Source organism: Camelina sativa, chromosome 8, assembly GCF_000633955.1.
Source record: "Camelina sativa cultivar DH55 chromosome 8, Cs, whole genome shotgun sequence".
Lineage (NCBI taxonomy): Eukaryota > Viridiplantae > Streptophyta > Magnoliopsida > Brassicales > Brassicaceae > Camelina > Camelina sativa.
This window is the reverse complement of record NC_025692.1, coordinates 2,386,680-2,407,610: the sequence shown is the minus strand read 5'-3', so window position 1 is coordinate 2,407,610 and position 20,931 is coordinate 2,386,680. Positions and strand designations below refer to the sequence as shown.

General features: G+C 37.3%; 6 protein-coding genes across 9 annotated transcripts in view; 2 read left to right on the top strand and 4 right to left on the bottom strand.

The window, feature by feature from the left end:
• Window positions 34–2,255, bottom strand: LOC104705739 (polygalacturonase At1g48100-like). The gene is made up of 7 exons (XM_010421809.1): window positions 2,018–2,255; window positions 1,808–1,939; window positions 1,524–1,721; window positions 1,387–1,431; window positions 1,086–1,293; window positions 541–731; window positions 34–429 (listed from the first exon to the last, which is right to left on the bottom strand). The coding sequence occupies exons 1-7, from the start codon at window positions 2,219–2,221 to the stop codon at window positions 40–42; spliced, it is 1,368 nt and encodes a 455-aa protein (XP_010420111.1). The 5' UTR covers window positions 2,222–2,255; the 3' UTR covers window positions 34–39.
• Window positions 4,641–7,865, top strand: LOC104705738 (shaggy-related protein kinase epsilon). Its single transcript, XM_010421807.2, has 13 exons — window positions 4,641–4,831; window positions 5,151–5,301; window positions 5,404–5,496; window positions 5,666–5,725; window positions 5,836–6,108; window positions 6,227–6,301; window positions 6,384–6,440; window positions 6,549–6,689; window positions 6,797–6,847; window positions 6,964–7,059; window positions 7,150–7,233; window positions 7,324–7,426; window positions 7,519–7,865. Exons 2-13 carry the CDS (start codon window positions 5,182–5,184, stop codon window positions 7,599–7,601), a joined length of 1,236 nt encoding a protein of 411 aa, XP_010420109.1. The 5' UTR covers window positions 4,641–4,831; window positions 5,151–5,181; the 3' UTR covers window positions 7,602–7,865.
• Window positions 8,306–12,127, top strand: LOC104705737 (DNA (cytosine-5)-methyltransferase DRM2-like). The gene is made up of 12 exons (XM_010421806.2): window positions 8,306–8,414; window positions 8,803–8,854; window positions 8,933–9,061; window positions 9,177–9,312; window positions 9,401–9,450; window positions 9,550–9,649; window positions 9,734–9,780; window positions 9,855–9,950; window positions 10,061–10,160; window positions 10,525–10,622; window positions 10,707–11,402; window positions 11,520–12,127. The coding sequence occupies exons 2-12, from the start codon at window positions 8,852–8,854 to the stop codon at window positions 11,949–11,951; spliced, it is 1,887 nt and encodes a 628-aa protein (XP_010420108.1). The 5' UTR covers window positions 8,306–8,414; window positions 8,803–8,851; the 3' UTR covers window positions 11,952–12,127.
• LOC104705735 (DEAD-box ATP-dependent RNA helicase 46-like) lies at window positions 14,634–19,044 on the bottom strand. 3 transcript variants are annotated; one of them, XM_010421805.2, is made up of 10 exons: window positions 18,855–19,044; window positions 18,073–18,363; window positions 17,767–17,922; window positions 17,434–17,502; window positions 16,890–17,033; window positions 16,393–16,662; window positions 15,949–16,299; window positions 15,571–15,848; window positions 15,134–15,487; window positions 14,634–15,044 (listed from the first exon to the last, which is right to left on the bottom strand). In XM_010421805.2, the coding sequence occupies exons 2-10, from the start codon at window positions 18,352–18,354 to the stop codon at window positions 14,924–14,926; spliced, it is 2,025 nt and encodes a 674-aa protein (XP_010420107.1). In that variant the 5' UTR covers window positions 18,355–18,363; window positions 18,855–19,044; the 3' UTR covers window positions 14,634–14,923. The 3 variants fall into 3 exon arrangements, with proteins under 3 accessions (XP_010420107.1, XP_010420104.1, XP_010420106.1); XM_010421802.2 differs by lacking the exon at window positions 16,890–17,033 and having other exon boundaries at window positions 14,634–15,047; XM_010421804.2 differs by lacking the exon at window positions 16,890–17,033.
• Window positions 19,828–20,073, bottom strand: LOC104705734. The gene has a single exon (XM_010421801.1). It carries the CDS (start codon window positions 20,071–20,073, stop codon window positions 19,828–19,830), a length of 246 nt encoding a protein of 81 aa, XP_010420103.1.
• The window catches only part of LOC104705733 (tRNA (adenine(58)-N(1))-methyltransferase catalytic subunit TRMT61A-like), an 11,086-nt gene continuing 10,490 nt past the window's right edge, over window positions 20,336–20,931 (bottom strand). For both annotated transcript variants that reach the window (XM_019228563.1, XM_019228562.1), the window contains exon 5: window positions 20,336–20,728. In XM_019228563.1, coding sequence (XP_019084108.1) covers window positions 20,463–20,728 — 266 coding nt within the window. In that variant the 3' untranslated portion in view covers window positions 20,336–20,462. The remainder of the gene's footprint in view (window positions 20,729–20,931) is intronic.

Here is a 20,931-nt window from a genome sequence, read left to right as displayed (position 1 = left end):
ATTTTTGTTTCATAATATANATAATTTCTTGCTATAGTATTAGCAAGCATCATTATTAGACTGACTAGCTTCTGGTGACTTTTCTGTTTTCAAACATTGTATTGGTGGTAGAGTTTGTGTTTTCAGTTCACCGTGTGCTTCCCAGCAGAAAGGATCAAGTGAGCTAGCTTTTTCTGTGGCTGGCTTAAGCTCTATGGTCGACAGTGAGATTCCTGTGCATGGCAAGCTATCACTGCAGGCGAAGCGTATAGGTTGTTTTGTGTAGGTACCTTTTATGTTTATGTAGTTTATGTTTGATACAGCCACTGCTGAAGTTTCGTTGTGGCATCCTCCACCATCGCAATAGTATTGATCTATTATTATCGGATTGGCTACGTCGCTGACTTGAATATTTGAAAACATAACTTGTTTTACAGACCCTGACCCTCCCTATCATGCACATTATCAAAACTTTTCAGCATCTTTGAACTATCACATGCTTTTTTTCAATCAGTCTTTGCCTTTATTCTGTATGCAAATGACTCTACAGGAAAAATTTACCTGCCAGGATTTTATTCTAACTCCATTCGTAGTTTCATGCATCGTGACATCACGGACAGTAATGTTTGAAACACACGCTTTTGTATTGTCTTTTCCCAGTCCTCCGATGCTAATTCCATGGCCAGGCCCACAGTCTACATCATGTATGTAGATATTAGAGCATCCAGTTTGAATTGATATACAATCATCTCCTGTAGAAAGAAGGAAATTGTTAATTTTCTTCATGATGATTTGACTTTTAGTGTCTTATTAAGAATGAGTTGACTTATACTCCCTCCGTTTCATAATATAGGATGTTGTTTCATAATATAGGATGTTTAGAGAAGTATTTTTGTTTCATAATATAGGATGTTTCCAATTTTCTATGCAACTTTTAGATTAAATTTATATTTTATATTATGCAGATTTGTTTATGATTGATTAAACTTTTTAAAAGTAATTATTTCTTAATATGCGTGTTTTCACTAAAACATCCTATATTTTGGAACGGAGAGAGTAATATTTTAATTTAAATAAAATGTGACTTGTTTGAAGTCTGTGGTTACCACAAGCCAGCGTGCTGCGGTAAATAACGGCATCTTGAGAGTTTTGCAGGTGGATTCCATCTGTGTTGGGGGAATCTCCGGGGGATGAAGTTGTAAAATCAGACACTTGAATGCTCATGCAATTATCAAACTTGAGGTGGGTTTGAGGGCTGTTTTGTATGGTTATTCCATTGACTGTTACACCATTACTCCCGTAGAACCTCAAAGCCTACATGCACACCAAGGTAAATCAAAATAAATTAAGTTTCAAATGTTGATTTGAGTTTGACTCCATCCATGAATTTTAGTGAAGATAACTTACTGTTGGTTTAGTCTTTGGCATTTTTGTACCCAGTTGTTCTTTCACCTTTCACAGTTGAAAAGGAGTAGAAGCAAAAGTTATTGCAAGCTAGAGTTTCCAATTTTGTTTAGCTAAGAAAATTGAATTTATGTTTTTACCATGTCGTTCTTAGTTATTGACTGTGACTCATCTGCTGGATCATAGTCAGGGGACTTGTTCCACCATACTGATCCTTGTCCATCAATTATTCCTTTTCCTTTTACAGTGATTCCTTTAAGTGATTTGAATTCTATCCATTGCAAGAGACCTGAACCCCATGCACTTGAACTCGTTGGAGCTATGATCTTTCCATCTAGCTGCACAGTATCAAAATACTTCAGTCGCGATTATATAACTTAAAATGTGAATAACATTTCGTTGTTTGTGTTATCTTGAAAATCACCTGAAACACGATGTTCTCTTTACATTCTTTTCCCAGGAAGGAAACAGGTCCAACAAGGAACGTAGAACCAGATGGAACTAATAATGTTGACGCTGCCACCTTACAAGCTTCCTCCCAAGCATCTTCGAAAGCCTGAAATACAATAAACGGTTCCATTATATATCAATAAAACATTTATCTACGCAGCTAACCATAGAAATGCTCACTAACCTTTGTGTCATCACTTGTCCCATCACCTTTTGCGCCATGGTCAAGCACATTGATTGTTGCGGAAATTTCCCTTTCGGCAACAGACCTGCGAATTCCTTTCCAGTATACACTGTGCCTAGCCGCACAAGTCCCAAATCTCGAAGAGAGTAAGGAGACTAAGAGGAGAAAGTTGAGGGAAAGATATTTCAAGGTTAGTTTATTCATCTTTAATATTGAATAAGAATTTGTTTCTAGGAAGAATTTGTTTAGATATGGAATGAAGAGGAAATGGTGAAGCGAGGCTCATTTATAAGTAGAGAAAAGCACTGTTACGCATATGAATTTTGAATCTATGATGCAGTTAAACAGTTAGATGAAGACAAAAGGCCTTGGAACTCTCTTCCTCTTCAAGCATGTTCTCCTCATTTGGTATAGTTTATGGTATTAGCAAATAAATATATAAAGCTTATGGGGTTTACTTGCTTGATCAGCTTGTTCTATTGACCGTATCATCACACTTTACTTGTGATTTGGCTTTGATTTGTTCTTGAAAATCATCATACAACTTCAACATGACAACATCTTTACTTACGATTAGGCATTGAATTTGTTTTTGAATAGGCGTGTTACCTTGAACTTCTTTTGGTCGCTACTACTAACAACATCTTAGTGTTCTCTAGCATTAATTCGAAGTTTCATTAAATGGTTTTCATTAGTGTTCGTTCTTGTATTACTGATCTTGAAGGTTTGTGTGCAGTACGTAGTTGCTGAAAACAACTGATTGCTTTCGTTTATAACAGAGTATGGGTCCGGTCAGATACTTAACCAGTCTTGGTAAGGTCAAAATCCATTTTATCAGGTATCACTAACTAAAGATGGCGAAAGAGTCAAGAAAAGTTGCCATATAATTACAGGTATATATCCCACGTAAACCTTATCATCAGATAATCTTTTTTATATTTAGTTCCTTAAATCAAGCACCGTAATTTATGTTAAATCTATGGTGTCACTGAATCTTTTAAAATCTATTAGTCATCTTCAACTCAAATTTCCAAAAGATCCATTGCATTAGTTGCAAAGACAATAGGATGCTCGATACGGTTATTGTGTTCATTGTTATAGAGAGAATAAACCAACATCTGGGAGTTTCTGGTTTAATTATAAGCATATTAGTAAGGTTCAATGTATGAAATTTGTAAAACTCGTGACCTGAAGATACACGTGCATGAGTCCCTGGTAAAAGGATATATAGGCTGCTATAGATTAGCACGTTGCTACGTGTATGCATCCCATGCGTTGACTGTTGAATTATTGTAGTATTTGATGATTACATAATCTTCTTGGTAAGCCTATTGGTTACCAAAATTGGAATAATTTAATCACTCGTTTTATTTGAAATTCTTGTTACTACTTTATTAATTTTCTCTTGCTTTGGCAGTTGAAAGTGTGATATATAAATTTTGTCTTCAAGTAACTGATTTCTTGTCCTCTTTCTCAATACCTTCTTTTTTATTCTTGTTTTGTTTGTTAAAGGCTCTTTCTCAAGATCTTGAATGTATTAAGAAGTACAGAATAGGTAATGTCTTTTGTTTTTGGTTTCAACGAGATTGGTAAACGTGGCAACATTAGACTAATTTTGCAATACTTTGATGGTTCAATTTTTGTTTTTATCATACGGGAGAAAAGTGTTGGATAGCAAAGCAAGTCACATGAAGTACTCATAACGCGCAAGTCACATGAGCAATATTTTTCAAGTACTCTGAGAATTTGTGTATGGCCAAGGCCAACAACTCACGTAAGACGTAATATTTGAAAATTGATCATTGTGTAATCTTAACCCGTGATTTGATGTAACGTTTTCTACGTTCGTATTCGTATAAAATAATTTTATAATACCGTTATTTTTTTGTCAACTTCTCTATATTACTGTTTTGCAGGCAGGGATTTGCACGCAATTATTCTATGAATAACGCCAATTTTTCTGATGGTTTAGCCTAATATCGTGTACGAAATTCACTCTTTTTGTCGTAACCATTATTTATCTACAATTGGTGATTCGTATGATCCTATCTAATTGTTGGCAATGATTGTTCAACCAAAGTGCGTATTCTTAACAGAGAGGCGTAAAGTGCAATCTTCTTATTACCAATCGTCCATCAGAGAAGAGTATATAACAAGCCCATATACTTTAAGGCCCATATCCTTTTATGAACCCAACGGTCGAATCAGACAAAACATCGTTTAGTGGAACCAAATCTTGTCGCTTTTCTATTTTATGCTGACTTGGCGATTTCGTAATTCCAGATTTCCTTTTTTCTGACAAAACAAGAATACAAAAAAATTAACAAATACCCAAAAAGCGAGGAAGGTGAATCAGTGTACGCCACGCTTCTCTTAACGTTCCATACTCCTCTCAATATTTACCGTCCGATTATATCATCGCTTTTCCGAACTGAAAATCTAACCGTCTATTAAAGAAGCTTACCATACACCTACCCGCATGAAAAAAGATTCAACACCATTAAAAGCAGTCAAACACAAATGACGTGAGTCTAAGATTATTCCAACCAAAACACGCCACGTGTAGGGATACTCTTCCTCGAGCGCGGACGTCAAAACTAACTATCAACTAAAACTTTGAAACCACCTATTGGGTTCCGCTTTTTCTCTCTGCCATAACATTAAAAAAAAAAAAACACAAACACAGAGAGAAACAACAACTCACGAAGAGAGAGATTTGCCATTTTCGGCAAGGAAGAGTTTTATTTTAGGGTTTCTAGTTGCTGCTGAAGCAAAAACGATGAAGTGAATTTGCGGCGGAGACTGACTTTTCAGGTATGACGGCGCCGTAACTGTTTCGTCTTTGCCTAGCTTGACCCAAGCTGGAACTAACCTTTTTAGTTTTTTTTTTATAGATTAGGAAGGGTTTAATGTTGTATGTAGTTTTGTGTGAATCTATGTTAACTAGATCGGAGTTTTAAATGTAGAGAGCTATTATGCTTTTTTTTTTTTTTTTTGGTGTTTCTTACTTTTAGATCTTCTTTACTGTCTCTGTGCTTGTTGGTCATTTTTTTGTTTCAGTTTTTGGTTCGTGTTATAGGGGTTTTAACTATGTACTGATGTTTTTGAGTTTGTGTGTTTTGATCTTTAACAGATTGACGAATTGAATTAAAAAGTTGTTGGATATGGCTTCTGTGGGGACGTTACCTGCTTCATCTATGGCAACAAAACAAACCAATGCTTCCGTATGTGCTGCTGACAAACTACCTGAAGGGATTAACGAGATGAAGATTAAAGATGATAAGGTTGAAAGAAACTCTCACTTTCAATTAGTATGATTTGGACATACTTGGGTTGGTATCTTCTTTCGTTTAACGTGTTTTCTTCTTGCTGGTTTTGCTTAATAGGAAATGGAAGCAGCTGTGGTTGATGGGAATGGAACTGAAACGGGTCACATTATTGTTACAACTATTGGTGGTAAAAATGGCCAGCCTAAACAGGTTTGCTTGTTTAACATTTGTGTTTTTGACGATTATCCATATTTTTCTATGTTAATAAGAGAAGTTGACAAAAATATCTTTTGCATTCGTAAGTGGCACAATTTGTGGTTTCTGTGATGTGTAACGTGAAAATATAGACTCTTATAGCTCTTTCTTTTTGTCCTTTCAGACCATAAGTTATATGGCAGAGCGCATCGTTGGACAAGGTTCTTTTGGAATCGTCTTTCAGGTGGTTTGCCAATTACATAAACTCTAAATAATTTATTTTACTTAAGTGGCTGTTGTGCATATACTCAACTGTAGATATGTTTTCTGATTTTGTTGCTTCTATATATGCAGGCCAAGTGTTTAGAAACGGGGGAAACTGTTGCAATCAAGAAAGTTTTGCAAGACAAAAGATACAAGAACCGTGAGCTACAGACGATGCGGCTTCTTGATCATCCTAATGTTGTATCCCTCAAGCACTGTTTCTTCTCAACGACAGAGAAAGATGAGCTGTATCTCAATTTAGTCCTTGAATACGTTCCTGAGACTGTTTATCGCGTTTCAAAGCACTACAGTCGAGCAAATCAGAGGATGCCCATGATATATGTTAAACTCTATACTTATCAGGTAACTTTTAGTCAGCCCACCTGAATGTGTACTCTCATTTTCTGATATACTATGGTTCATTCAATATTGTTGCCGTGATATTCTAAAAAAATTATCTACCTTTCTGCTGTGACTACAGATTTGCAGAGCTTTGGCATATATTCATGGAGGAGTAGGAGTCTGCCACAGAGACATAAAACCACAGAATCTTCTGGTTCGTGTCTTAAGTTGAAATGTTGGTCAGACCTTTCCGTGATCTACATATATCTGCTTGATTAATCTTGTGCTTCTTGTAGGTTAATCCTCATACCCATCAGGTCAAGCTCTGCGATTTTGGTAGCGCAAAAGTTCTGGTATAATATCTATTAGCATTGATTTCGTTTTAATATGGAAAAGTTGGCACATTTTCTAGTTACTACTTACTAGTGCCTAACCTTTCTAGCTTTGCCATTCTTTAACAGGTCAAAGGCGAAGCAAACATCTCATACATCTGCTCTCGTTACTATCGAGCACCTGAACTTATTTTTGGAGCCACGGAATATACAACAGCAATTGACATATGGTCTGCAGGCTGTGTTCTTGCTGAATTACTCCTGGGACAGGTAGTTTGACTTTTCCATCATAATCTTTTATACTTTTTGATTTGAATCGCCGAATGATGTCTAAAGTTCTGTATTACCAATCTTTGGCTGGTCCAACTTTTGGGTAGCCTCTTTTTCCAGGTGAAAGTGGAGTCGACCAGCTAGTCGAGATAATTAAGGTACTTCAATTTAGTTAAACCCATAATCTTAGCAATTGTGTATTGGACATGGATCTGAAGAGGCTCCATTTTCTGCTATTGATAACCATTACTTATTCTGTATTGTGTGGTTACAGGTTCTTGGAACACCAACTCGGGAGGAAATCAAATGTATGAATCCAAACTACACTGAATTCAAATTCCCTCAAATAAAGGCTCATCCTTGGCACAAAGTAAGCACTCACATCATTAATTACTCTCTCAACATCACTCCATATATTTTTCTCCTTTGCTGATTGGAAAACTTGTTGTTGATCCCTAAGATTTTCCATAAGCGTACACCTCCAGAAGCTGTAGACCTCGTCTCAAGGCTTCTCCAGTATTCTCCAAACCTCAGATCAACAGCTGTATGTCCAGGAAATGATTACTGTTTCACATCATATAATAGCATCATATTTGATATACGTTTGGTTGATTCAAACTAATTGTAATTGTAGATGGAGGCGATAGTCCACCCGTTCTTCGATGAGCTACGTGATCCCAACACACGTCTTCCCAACGGTCGTCCCTTGCCTCCTCTCTTCAACTTTAAACCTCAAGGTATGTCTCTTCCAAATACATAGCATATGCTTCTGTTTGTTTTCCATTTCTACCATAGAAAAGGCTAAAGTGTGTGTTTGTGAAATTTGTAGAGCTAAGAGGAGCAAGCGTAGAGTTGTTGTCCAAGCTTATACCTGACCATGCCAGAAAACAATGTTCCTTCCTGGCTCTCTAAATCTCTCTCTCCCTATGTATGTGTGTGTATGTAGGCACACAATGCGCTTATCGCTAAGTAATGGAGTTAGCTTCTCAGGATTATTATTATTAGCTTTCATCTTTCATGTGTCTGGTGCTGTTTATTGTCTCGGTCTCTTGGATGATGGACATTCTTTTTTAAATCAGAAGGCTTTGTACCTTATTGTTATGTATACGATGATTAATGTAATGTATGTAACTGTCTTTTGACTCGATGCAGTCATGTTGGATACTAAATTATTAATTATCCTTCTCGCTCGTCACGTGTCATATCTTTGGTACGCCATGCATCAAACCTCATTCTTCAATGCTTCGCCAGAATTATTTCAAAAAGAGCCTTAAATGTACTTTTATGTAGTAGACTTAGATATAAAAATTTATTTATGAGAAATTCGAGTTTAAGTTTAACCAATTTCACTTCCTCAAAGCAATAATGTATGATTATTTATAGGAACAAAAAATTAGTGTTTTGGAAAATGCCTCTAAACTCCTAAGCACAACATGTGTCGTGTTAAGTGTTAACGTGTCATTATCAAATTTGGTTTATTTAGTTAACAAAAAACATCTCGGGTTTAATTGTTGAAGTAGTACAAAGTATAGGGCCTAAAACGCAAAAGTCTGAAAAATCGAATATATTTTTTTTATAGAAATCAGACTTTTTTTTTTGTTTCACTGTTTCTTGAGTAAACGGAACGACGGAACAGAGCTCTCTCTCTCTCACCGACGGCGACAGTAACATTGCCGGAGGCGGGAGTGCTTCTGCTAATCTGTAGCTCAAAATCAAAAATTCTGGGTATGAATCTTATTCTCGTACTAGATTATTATTGGTTTTATTCAATTCAGCTTGTTCACGGTGGCTGTTCGACTCAGTGAGAGTTCTCGGTCAGGCCAATTTCGCTGGCTCCGTTTTGTATCATTATTCAAAACTTGTTCTGATTGTAAATAGAATACAAATTAGTAGAATCTGCTATAATTCTCAAAATTTGATTCTTACAAACACACTTTTTTTTGCTCCTTTTGTCTGCGTTTGATCATGTGAGATTCTTTAAGAAGTTAAAGAAAATTTGAGGCCATGCTTGGCATTTGAATTTCTTAAAGGCACAAATTGTTTTCATTTGGGTTATTCTTACTGACGGATCTACAAAACCTTTGATACTTTTTGAGTTGATGAATTTTGGCAGGTGTACTACATTGGTGTTACTTCCTTGATCCCATCAGATTACTACAAAAATGGTACATTACGATCACTTGCTCAAATTATGAATCGAACTACTTTGTATATCTTACTATATATGTTACATGGTTATGAAGGCGCAGGATTCTGCTGGTGATGACGATTATGTGGATTGGAATACCGATGATGATTTGGAGATTGATAACTTTCAGTCATCTCCATCTCCAGTACATTCCAGGGCCGAGACTTTAGTTGGTGTAGCCGTGGTAAGCCTTCCTTGTTCTAAAACACGTATCTAACAATTTTATCAGTTTATTATGCCTGAACAGAATCGTCCCTTATGTGAACAACACGATTTTTTTTTTTTTTTAATAATGTCAGACAACTGGTTCCTTGAGCTCTCCTACTACTGAGACAACTGACTTAGTTCAGATGGGCTTCTCTGACGAGATTTTTGCTACATTGTTTGACATGGGATTTCCTGTTGAGATGATTGCTAGAGCAATCAAGGAAGCTGGTGAGGCTTTTTCCCCCTTCTTTTTCTTTTCTTTCTAGATATATGTTTCTTTGGTTTATCAATATTTTTTTATACAATTATTTTACAGGACCAAATGCAGAAACTTCGGTTATAATTGATACTATCTCCAAGTACTCGGTGAGTTTTCTAATTTTTGGATCTTAATTGTTTTTTCCTCTCAGTGGCCTTTTTTTATATCCAATGAATCTCTCATTCCTCTTATATATCTTTGTGAAGAGTGATTGTGAAGCTGGTTCTTCCAAGTCCAAGACTATAGATCATTTCCTTGCGATGGGATTTGATGAAGAAAAAGTTACCAAAGCTATTCATGAACATGGTATTTACTGATTTTTTTTTGTTGTCCTTTAAAGTAAGAACTAAAACTTTATGACTTTTTGACATTTGCTTTTATAACTCTCAGGAGAAGAAAATATGGAGCAAATAGCTAATGCACTCCTCTCTTGTGCAGTAAGTGATGTTGCAAATATATAGTGTCTCTTAACATTCCAAGATAGATCTTAAATTTTGTTGATGGTTTGTAGGAGACAGAGAAATTAGCAGAAGTAAAAGAAGAAGATGACATTGATTGGTCTGATGATGAGATCAACTATGATGATTTATTAATCTCTGATGATGAGGTATATGTCATTCATGGTGGTGATAAACATATGTTTAGCATCATACGTTTTAATTGTAAATGTATACCACTGCTATTTATATGCATTTTTAATCTGTTAAACCATGACAGAAGGATCCAAACTCCTCCAATGAAAATGGCAACCAAATACGTTCTTTGGTGAGAATGGGTTTTTCAGAGGTAGAAGCTTCTCTCGCTGTGGAGAGATGTGGTAACCTTACCTTAAACTATTACCATTAGCACTAAATTTTAGTTCTTTTTTATTCAGTTTCCTTCTAGAGAAAGAGTCATAAACGAAATTGCCTGTGTTAATGTTAGTAACTTCTGGTCTTGTGACGTAGGCCTGAGATGTGTTTGCTGAGCATTGTGACTGTATTTTCGCTAACTGATACAGTTGTCATTAGTTCTGTGTTAGCCTCTGGTTCTGTGATGTAGGCCTTAGATGTCTTTGTTGAACATTGTCATCGTATTTCACTAATTGACATGGTTGCCAAACGTTGATATATATCTCACGTACCCTATATATTTTGCTACCTTTTTCGAACTTATCCACACTTATACGATTTAAATTTCAGGAGGAAATGTGGACATTGCAGAGCTCACGGACTTCCTTTGTGCTGCTCAGATGGCTCGAGAATTTAGTGAGGTTCACACTGATCCTGAAGAACAAAAGGTATGGCTAAAACTTGTTGAAAATATGTCTTCTATAAGTTAATTCGTTTGGGCACTGATTTTGTTGAAAATTTGGTATGTGCAGCCTAGACATGATGTTAAGAAAAGGCGGTTAGAGTCGAATAGAGAGTCAAGGTCATCTGTTGATGAGGAGCCGGTTCGCCTACCAAATCCAATGATAGGATTTGGGCTTCCAAACGAGCCAGGACTCATCACACATCGAAAACTTCCAGAGTTAGCACGAGGTCCACCTTTTTTCTACTACGAAAATGTCGCCCTCGCACCTAAAGGTGTCTGGGAGACTATATCTCGACATCTATATGAGATTCTACCGGAGTTTGTGGACTCGAAGTACTTTTGTGCTGCTGCGAGGAAGAGGGGCTACATCCACAACCTGCCTATCGACAACAGATTCCAGATTCAGCCTCCACCAAAATACACTGTTAATGAAGCATTTCCTTTGACAAAAAAATGGTGGCCAGAGTGGGATAAAAGGACCAAGCTGAACTGCATTTTGACTGTTACAGGCAGTGCCCAGTTAACTAACAGGATCCGTACAGCCCTTGAGCCTTACATTGGAGAACCAGAACCGCCTAAGCATGTACAAAGATATGTGATTGACCAGTGTAGAAGATGGAACCTCGTCTGGGTGGGGAAGAATAAAGCTGCCCCACTCGAGCCAGATGAGATGGAGAATCTTCTGGGATTTCCAAAAAATCATACACGAGGTGGTGGAATGAGCAGAACTGAGCGGTACAAGTCTTTGGGAAATTCTTTTCAGGTAACTTCACACCCCATCTGCATAATAATATTCTGCATCATTAGCTGTTTGGAATAGTGAAATACTCGGTACATATTTTTTGTGTATTCATTCGTTGGTTGGTTAAACTTGTTTTAGGTTGATACTGTGGCATATCATCTGTCTGTCCTGAAACCCATTTTCCCAGATGGAATCAAGGTTCTATCTCTGTTCACGGGTATTGGAGGTGGGGAAGTGGCACTTCATCGTCTGCAAATCCGAATGAAGCTTGTTGTGTCTGTGGAGATCTCAAAAGTCAACAGAAATATATTGAAGGACTTCTGGGAGCAAACTAACCAGACTGGAATTTTGATTGAGTATGCAGACGTGCAAGATTTGACTAATGACACAATTGAAAAATTGATGGAAAAATATGGTGGGTTTGATTTAGTTATTGGAGGAAGTCCTTGCAACAATCTGGCAGGCGGTAACAGAGTAAGCCGAGTTGGTCTTGGAGGTGACCAATCTTCTTTGTTCTTTGAGTACTGCAGAATTCTGGAAGTTGTACGTGCGAGGATGAGAAGATCTTGATCATTCCCTGAATTGAAGTAGATTAAAGTTGCTATGACTTGTCTTCTTAGAGTCTGTCAGATATTTTGGGATTAAAATCTAGTTGAACTTTATCTATAGCATCATATCTGTTATGTAATTTGGCCATGAAGGTACATCATTGAATGACATAAAGCCAACCTAACTCTCTTTTGCTCTTCCATAATCCATGTCACAACCCGGAAAAAAAAATTTAACGGCTGAGTTATAGTATTTACGTGAAAACGAAAGATCTCGTCGATTCATATGATGGTTGAGTTATAATGTTTTGTGGCTGAGTTATCAAAAGAAATAATTTGAAAGCAAACAGTTGATTTATATTACTTAACGGTTGAGTTATATTCTCTCTGTATCACAATAGATGATTTTCTATGAGTTTCACACAAATTAAGAAAAACATTAAATGTGTAGCTATAAATATACTTTTAATTTATAAAAATATATTTCATAACTATCAACCAATAGTAAGTTATCAAAATTTAAATTCTCAATTAATGATTCTTGAAAATTATAATTTCTTAACATTAATTAGTAAAATTTTATAGAAAATCAATTTTTATGATACAAATTTTTTTTTCTAGAAAATCATCTATTATGATACAGAGGGAGTAGCATTTACGGAAAAACGAAAGGTCTCATCGATTCATATGACGGTTGAGTTATAATGCTCTGTGGCTGAGTTATCACAAGGAATAATCTGAAAGCGGAAAACGAAAGGTCTCGTCGATTAATATGACGACTGAGTTATAATGTTTGACGTCTGTGTTATTGCACAAAATAAAACAAATGTATTACAATAATACTACATTAGACAAGTTTTTGCATTGTGTCCAACTTGTTTAAATCGAGAACATGCGTTTAGCTCATGGCTTAACGCGTTCAATCCGTAGTCATCAAAAACAAGCTTCACAAGCTTGTTGTGTGTTGTTTCTGCATCTATCTCCACAACTCTACACCCTCTATTGTCGATGTTAAATACATATTTGTGTTTCTTTACCCAATTACTGGAAACAACAATTACAGTAACTGGATCCATGAAAGAAAATGAAGAAGAATGAGGAAAATTAATAAGAATGAGTGTGATTAAGAAGTGAAGAACAAGGAGAAAAAGAAGGGGAAGAACACTTTTTAACCAGTTGAAGAACAAGAGTCGAAGGAACGACATTTCGTATTTTCGGAGAAGATGATGACATGGAATGCTGACATGGATGATGCGTCTGAAGTGGCAAGTCATCCACCAAATGAACATGTAAATCAGCCATCAAACAAAATTATAACTCAGCCGCAACATGAATAATATTACAGTAATTAAAAAGCAAAAAAATGGCTGTCAAATTCAGCCGCTTAATGTCATAACTCAACTGAAAATTTGTAACTCAGCCGTATCGTTAAATAAGTCAGCCGTAACTGAATGATATTCTAGTAATTAATTTTTTGCTACTAATTCAGCTGTAAAATGGCCGAGTTTTACGATAAGTCAGCTCATGGCGGCTGAGTTATAAAACTTAACCATAACTCAGTCATAACCACATCTCATAAGTCAGTCGTTGTTCATAACTCAGCCAGATTCAGAATGATAATTCAGCCGTGTCGTAGTGATAACTCAACCAAAAATTTTACAACTCAACCATTAGATTATAACTCAGTCGTAAGAGCGGCTGAGTTAGGGCATAACTCAACCAGATTTCATTAAGTCAGCCGTAACGCTTGGCTAAGTTATGCTCTAAGTCAGCCGTCCGCTCTTACTCAAATGTTTTTTTTTCCATAAATCAGCCGCACCATACCATAACTCAGCCCTCATTATCTCTGTAATGCGTTACAGCTGAGTTATTTAATACACATCAGCGATTTCTGACGTGCCAATGACATTTTTGTAATTACGTTTTTTTCTGTAACATAAAACAAAGACACATTAGGGTATTTTGAAAATACACGAAATATCCTAGTAATAAAAAAAAGATTTGTTATTCTGGTAATATTACCTAATTTAGAGTACATTTGAGTAAATCTCCCAATAATAAATTCTTACTCTGGACCCATTCTTCCACATTTTGCATTGCTTTCATCACATCTCAAAGCATCAATCTTGTTATACTAACAAGATAAAAAAACATGATTGATATTGTCAGATTCCAAACAACACCTTTGGCATTAATTTATCAATGTCATCCCTCTTGAAATTAGCTTCTTTAGACGTTCCTGATAGAGATCATACAGTGCTTTACAGACAAAATTAGTGTGATATATGTTTCTTCTCATCTGCTTAGTTGTGTTGGATTACAGTAGCAGATCTGATCATCTGACTGTATGGTGTTGATACTGAAAAGTTGAGTTTGTAAGGAATAGCTAGAAACTCAGCAACTTGTTAAATGGAAACTTGAGAATTCTGAAGTTTTCAGCACTATATCCAAGTAATTAGGTACTGGGGAGCAATGTTTAAAAAGACGAAAACTTCGGTTCAGCCATCCAGAGTGTGTAATACTTGCAGAGACACGTTGGTCAAGGAAGCAATTAAGAGTAGTCGTGACTGGTTTTTATATCGATTTGTTAACAATGATATAGCACTAATCTGCATTGGTTCCTCTATAATTACATCATTAATTTATTATTGCTCTGTAGACTTTTAGCAGATAGATCAATGCCAAATTAAACGAAACAAACTTGTAACTTCATTCTAAATAAGAGGGTCTGATATACATTAAGCTTAAACATCTTCCACTTAAACACCACCAAAGAGAGAACCAACCCATAACGAGTCTTTGTTTTCACTATATAAACAAAAAAGGGTTTCTCGTCGAACAAAACATTAGAAGTACTTCGGGTGTGTTTGATGTTAGAAGTACTGGTGACTTCGTTCCACACACAAACACACAGCAGACAAAATGAATAATTAACCGAACAGAAAGGGTCTCTACTATGTATATTGCCCCCATTTGGTTAAAACGAACGATGAGTTATCTCTGTTTCATCATCATCATCTCGTGAAAGCTGCGAGGTGGGTCAGAAGTCGACGGTGGACCTGCGTTGAACCTCTCAGGACTACGGCTTCTCTCTCTTCCCCATCCCGAGCTGCTACTGCTACAACCACCAAAACTGATCTTTAAGTTTATACTGAAAATAAGAATCATTGAGAGATCGAATGAGTAGTTTGTCTTGTTATTTACCTGTCACGTGAACCCCAGCTTCCTCTACCACCAGAATCACCACGGCCACCATAACCAGAATCCCCACGACCACCATAACCAGAATCACCATAGCCACGGCCACCAGAACCACCGGAAGGTGGACCCCAGCGGCGGAATTTGTTCATCCCACCACCACGTGTAGCCATTTCACGGACCTGTGGAGGAACTTTCTGATTTGCTCCTTCCAAGATCTTGATAAGATCTGAAGCATGTTTTGCATCTTGGTCCCCAAAGAAGGTGTAAGCTAAACCGGTTGCTCCAGCTCTTCCAGTTCTTCCGATTCTATGAACATAATCCTCCACTCCATTTGGAAAATCATAGTTGACCACCACCCTGTGAATCACAGTTATCCATTAGGATCATTGGTTTTCCAACTTTCGGTTGAATTTTGAAACTTTCTATCATATTCATCATACCTTATGTCCTTAACGTCAAGCCCACGAGCAGCTACATCGGTTGCAACAAGAACAGGAGTCCTACCACTTCTAAATTGGTTCAGCACGTCATCTCTCTCAGCCTGAGACTTGTCTCCATGTATAGCAGCGGCTCCAAACGTGCGGGTCAGGTTCCGTGCTAGTTGATCACACATCCTTTTTGTTGAACAGAAAATAATAATCTTGGAGCCCGGTTGCTGAGACCGCAGTATCTGCTCTAACCTTGTATGTTTCTCCATTGGTGCTAAGACTTCAACAGTCTGTATTATTCGATAAATACATAAACTATCAGATCCCTTATGTCATTATCTCTAACAGAATCGAAACCAAAATGAAGATGAAATGAAATCAAACCCACACCTGAGTAATGGACTTGTTCGCAACAAGCTCATCAACATTACCAATGTTGACTTGGGCAGGGTTAACAAGAAGATCAGATGCAATTTTTCTGACCTCCTTTGGCCACGTTGCTGTGTACATGAGGGTTTGACGCTTAGTGGGAACCTCTTTCACAATTTTCCTGATCTGAGGCTCGAACCCCATGTCCAACATTCTATCAGCCTCGTCCAGCACAAGATAAGACACTTGATGCAGACTGATTCTCCTCATTTCAAGGATATCATTCAGCCGCCCGGGAGTTGCAACAACAATATCAACACCTCTTTCTATTTCCTTCAGCTGAGGACCCTTGGGTGCTCCACCATACAAGCACTACAATACAAATAATCATCAAGAAATCACTCAATAAGACGCTTATCAAATATCATGTTCAGTACTTATGTATATTCAAGGATTTTGACTTACCGCACACGAAATTTTGGACGACTTGCCAAATTTCAGAGCCTCAACTTGGATTTGTGTGGCTAACTCCCTAGTAGGTGACAATACCAAGATCGTTGGGCCCATTTGTGAATCATTGTGGATCCGTTGGAGATGCATGAAACCAGGAATCAAGTAACCCAGAGTTTTTCCAGAGCCTGTTTTAGCAATGGCAACTATGTCTCTGTTCTGCATAGCAATTGGCCACGACTGAGCTTGAATTGGAGAAGGAGCAGAGAATCCTGCACTGTATACCTGGCAAAACAAAAAACCAGGATGTTCTTTTCAGCAGAGAAACACCAAGAGTATTCTGAGTTTACGGAGACAGATGAAGCATGATCCTCCCATTTGCAGGCAACAATAGATGTTGAAACCTGCAGCAGGAGGACACCTCTACTTCTGTCAGGACCCGATGGATAAACGATATATCAACATCAAACAGGCTATGCCACAAGCTTTGGGTGAAGTTGCAATCCCCTTACCAAAAAATTTGGTCCACCAAAAAGGGCACTCCAAATAATTTGCAAGGACCCCAAAGAAGTGGCACAGCGTACGACATTAGCTCCTCCAAGAGCAAATATCGCACCTGGGACAAAAGAGAGCGCATGTGGCATAAAATTGTGACTCTACTCAATACAGACCCTCCAGTAAATACTAAATGAATAGAACACTCAAAAGACAGACAAGTATTGCTGGCAGATAATATAAATCTGCAATATTCAGCAAAATAGCTCCCTCTTTAAATTACTACAGCCAGCCAAAAGAAACTCAAAATAGTCCATCACACTATGCAGTTATATGTGTGTATATATATAGCCCACTTGCCCCTCTCCCCCACAACAAAAACAGTTAAAGCTCGCAGACTAAATACCTCCCTCATAAATCACTGAATGCAACAGGTTGGGGAAAAAACGCGACAATCATCTAGCTTAACTAGAGTAAGGATAGTCATGCTTACTCCCCAACCAAAAACAGAGTAAGGATAATTGAAACTGATGTGATATTAGAAGAAAGATGATTCCATACCTCCCGCAGAAGCGCTGGGGGAAGACCGGTGGCTTCGAAAGACATCAGAGGTGGTGGCACTTGGCCTCCCTACCCAAATGAAAAGTGAATCTCAGAGTCAGCAGGATATAGAAACTTATATAGTCAATGGATAGGAACTAAAAGAAGCAAAGCTTCAATAAAAGTTAACAATATTAGCCTGTCAATACATAGGTAGTGCCAATAATGACAACTATCTGAGTACATGAACAGAAGCTGGATACAAAATAGGCAGGCAACTGTTTGTGCGTACTACCTCGGAGGAGAATGAACAGATGAGACTCAGAAAGAAACTCATATCTCACTAATACTTACACTGACAGTAATTTCATGGCGGCGGCAATAGGCCTCTGGGGACAATTCATTTCCTGTGGCCGAAGAAGGAGGCCCTTTGACAGATGATCCACCAGATGCAGCATTCCCTGGTCCACTCGCAGCATCATTAGAAGATATTGGTCCAGTTCTTGCAGCCTGTTCCAAATGAAAGCAAATTTGAAGATACATTATCACCAAGAAAGATGATGACTCCAGAGTGGCAAGCAAGTTGAAATAGTAATTATGAAACTTTGGAGAGTTTAAACAGTAGAAATTAGCCACAAAGCAACAGACATAGGTTAGTACCTCAGTGAACCTTGATCCAGAATCAGACTTAGGCCCATCACTGCCCCGATTATACTTATCCTCTTCCTTGCCAGAAGAAGATTGTTGAGTCTGAAGTGAAGAGCTTACAGGAGTAGCAGCAAGCTTGGGAGGAGCGGAAGAAGCTGGTCTCTCGTACTGAGTAACATTGGTCTCCGGATTCCAAAAGTACAAATACCCAGTTCTACTATCCACAAGACCTTTCCATGGCTTAGGAAGATTTGGATCCTCAGGGGCGTAACGGATTGTAGAAGCAGCAGCCATACCAAATACCTGAAAGAAGAAGAACAAGTCAAAGCGAATAACAGCTTCAGTTAAATGATCAATAGGAAACCAAAAAAAAAAAAAAAAAAACTTTCCCAGAAAAGAAAAACAAAACAGTTCACTACAAGAAACTATCAACAGAAGCGAAAAAAAGCAGCCATATGACAAAGTCCATCACTTTCCCAAAAAGCATAGATTTTTTTTAGGTCTAAAGCGAAACTATGTCAAAATGGGTCTCTGTTTATGTCATAACACCACAGGTTCAGACACAAGGCCAACAAAAACCCTAACATGCAGAAGAACAGATTCGACCTAGTTACTCTCCAGACAACAAGACAAAACAAGATCAAACAGAGAAATCTGCACCAGGAACTACGAAAAGTAAACAATGCAGCTAAAATCCCCAAATACAGAAAACCGTACGGCAAGAGAGACTATTGAAATTTTTCGTAAACGAAGAAAAGACAAAATCTAAAAAATGTGGTTTTGGAAACACGAACCGAGCTTTCACTGTCGAGAGAGAGAGAGAGAGTATGAGAAAAAATCACAGAGCACGACCTAGATTCCTCCTCTCTAGAAAGCTACGCCACAGAGAAGAAGAAACGCTGAATATATATATATATATATATATAGAGAGAGAGAGAGAGAGAGAGAGAGACTGGAGTGGAGAAAAGTAAGGAGTGAAATGCGTGCCGGTTAGGTTCCAACAACGACAACTGTCTTTAAAAAAAGGAAAAAAATATCTGTTCTTAGAGGGCCCTCTCTATACCTCATTGGGCTTAATCCCCTCTTCTCGCAACTATAAACTTTGATTTGACCCATATTAATATACTACAATTAACTTTTTAATCTTTTCAAGTCAATCACAACTTTTGTTCGTTTGACGGCGACATCGTGTTCGCTTCTTAAGAGCGCATTTTAATTAAGATAATCACCAGACTATACACAATTACATCGACATATGATTTTGATGAAGACAAACTTGTTTTTTATGAAAACCTTATAAGAAGGATTAAGTACTGTATTCCATCTAAATGCATCGCCGCCAACACACTTATATGAAGTATCTGAAAACAAATTATACGCCATGCTATACTCTTACGTTCTGTGGGCTTTGTATCATCTCGTTTCACAAGATTTGTTTCTCTAGCTAGTACATCTATAACCTTTTAACCTTTTCAAACAATTTTAATGTTATTTTTGGGTGTTGCTACTTGGTAATGGTGTATCTTTAGTTCGTTTGTTAACTTCTAAGATATAATGTTAGCGATGAGAATAAGGTTTATTTGTAACTTCTAAGATATACGAGCATTGAAAGTATATATGTTCACCTTAAAAAAAAAAAAAAAAAATCAATGAGATTACAAAATTCAAGAAGAAGTACGAAAACGAAGGAACAATGAATCTCTCTTCTTTTTCTAAACTTTCTACACATTATAGGCCAGACACAGGCGAATTTTTTTATATCTTTCGTCATTGAGTCTTCTGATGCATCTCCTTGAGATTTCTCCAAAGGTACCTTCCGCTAGCCATATCAACGAACATCCATAAACCATTCTCCACCTTTCTTTTCGAATTAGATCGTCCTTGTTTATCATTCGCTTCGACTGGTGATGGCTCGTCTGAGAAAAGTTCCGCGGAAGCATTCACCGTCCTCCACGCCATATATCCTGCGAGTACTGCCGAGAAGAACACTAATATGAACCTCAACGGACACATAATTCTTGATGGTAAAAAGGGATTAGGAGAATAAGAAACAAATTTGATCTCAGGCTTTCGAAGAATGGATTGTGAATTGATATTTTGATATTTATAGAGTGCCATTACATGTCTCCTTCTCCCATCGAGAAAAGGAAACGCGTTTCTAAATATAAATATATCATTACTTGTATAACAATCTATTTATTTATATACCTGTCGAAACTATTTTTCCTATTTACACTTGTATTCCAAGTTTTGATTTTTTTGTTTTGTTTTGTCATCACCAAATTTTAATCTTTGTATTAAAACAAACAAACTCGCAACACAGAAAAGCGTAATGACATAAAATCATGTAATATCTAATACATGGTAACTTTGAGATTAATCCACTGATTAGAGAATTTGGACTAAGCTAGACACTGGAGCCTTGCAAACGTTAAGTAACCGGTGTGACCTCTTGCATCACTACAAGGTCGAGCCATGACGACTGAAGTAGCATTAGAAGAAGAGTTGTCACGTGAAACGTTGTCGTCTTCATTTGAACGGTGTTTTCTCTTGCAAGGTCTCGTTCCCCCATTGTCCTCCTCGTGGCTCTCATCAACCATACTACTAGTATCCATTTTCACTTCCTTCACTTCATATGTTCTGAGAAGCACCTCGAAAGTTCTTATCTCTGCAAAATTCAAAACACATCAGTCATAAGATCAAACAAAACTCACAAGGGAACAAGAAAATTAATACGCTCCTACTTAATGACAGTTGGCTTTGCTTCCCCTGATTTCCAAGCCAAAAAGAATGCCAAAACTATTTCTCTAAAGAAGTTCATCTACTTAAAGAGATCCTTTCGACTTATTAATTCAAAGATGTGTGACTAAC

Coding starts and splice junctions, on each gene's coding strand:
- LOC104705734 (XM_010421801.1), bottom strand. CDS start 20,073: ATGTGTCCGTTGAGGTTCATATTAGTGTTCTTCTCGGCAGTACTCGCA.
- LOC104705735 (XM_010421805.2), bottom strand. CDS start 18,354: ATGGCTGCTGCTTCTACAATCCGTTACGCCCCTGAGGATCCAAATCTT. Junction 17,923..18,072: donor CTGGATCAAGGTTCACTGAG/GTACTAACCTAT, acceptor CATTTGGAACAG/GCTGCAAGAACTGGACCAAT. Junction 17,503..17,766: donor GCCATGAAATTACTGTCAGT/GTAAGTATTAGT, acceptor TCATTTGGGTAG/GGAGGCCAAGTGCCACCACC.
- LOC104705737 (XM_010421806.2), top strand. Junction 10,161..10,524: donor TCTCGCTGTGGAGAGATGTG/GTAACCTTACCT, acceptor TTTAAATTTCAG/GAGGAAATGTGGACATTGCA. Junction 10,623..10,706: donor CTGATCCTGAAGAACAAAAG/GTATGGCTAAAA, acceptor TGGTATGTGCAG/CCTAGACATGATGTTAAGAA.
- LOC104705739 (XM_010421809.1), bottom strand. CDS start 2,221: ATGAATAAACTAACCTTGAAATATCTTTCCCTCAACTTTCTCCTCTTA. Junction 1,722..1,807: donor AAGAGAACATCGTGTTTCAG/GTGATTTTCAAG, acceptor GATACTGTGCAG/CTAGATGGAAAGATCATAGC. Junction 430..540: donor TTAGAATAAAATCCTGGCAG/GTAAATTTTTCC, acceptor TGTGCATGATAG/GGAGGGTCAGGGTCTGTAAA.
- LOC104705738 (XM_010421807.2), top strand. CDS start 5,182: ATGGCTTCTGTGGGGACGTTACCTGCTTCATCTATGGCAACAAAACAA. Junction 6,441..6,548: donor TTGGTAGCGCAAAAGTTCTG/GTATAATATCTA, acceptor ATTCTTTAACAG/GTCAAAGGCGAAGCAAACAT. Junction 6,690..6,796: donor CTGAATTACTCCTGGGACAG/GTAGTTTGACTT, acceptor ACTTTTGGGTAG/CCTCTTTTTCCAGGTGAAAG.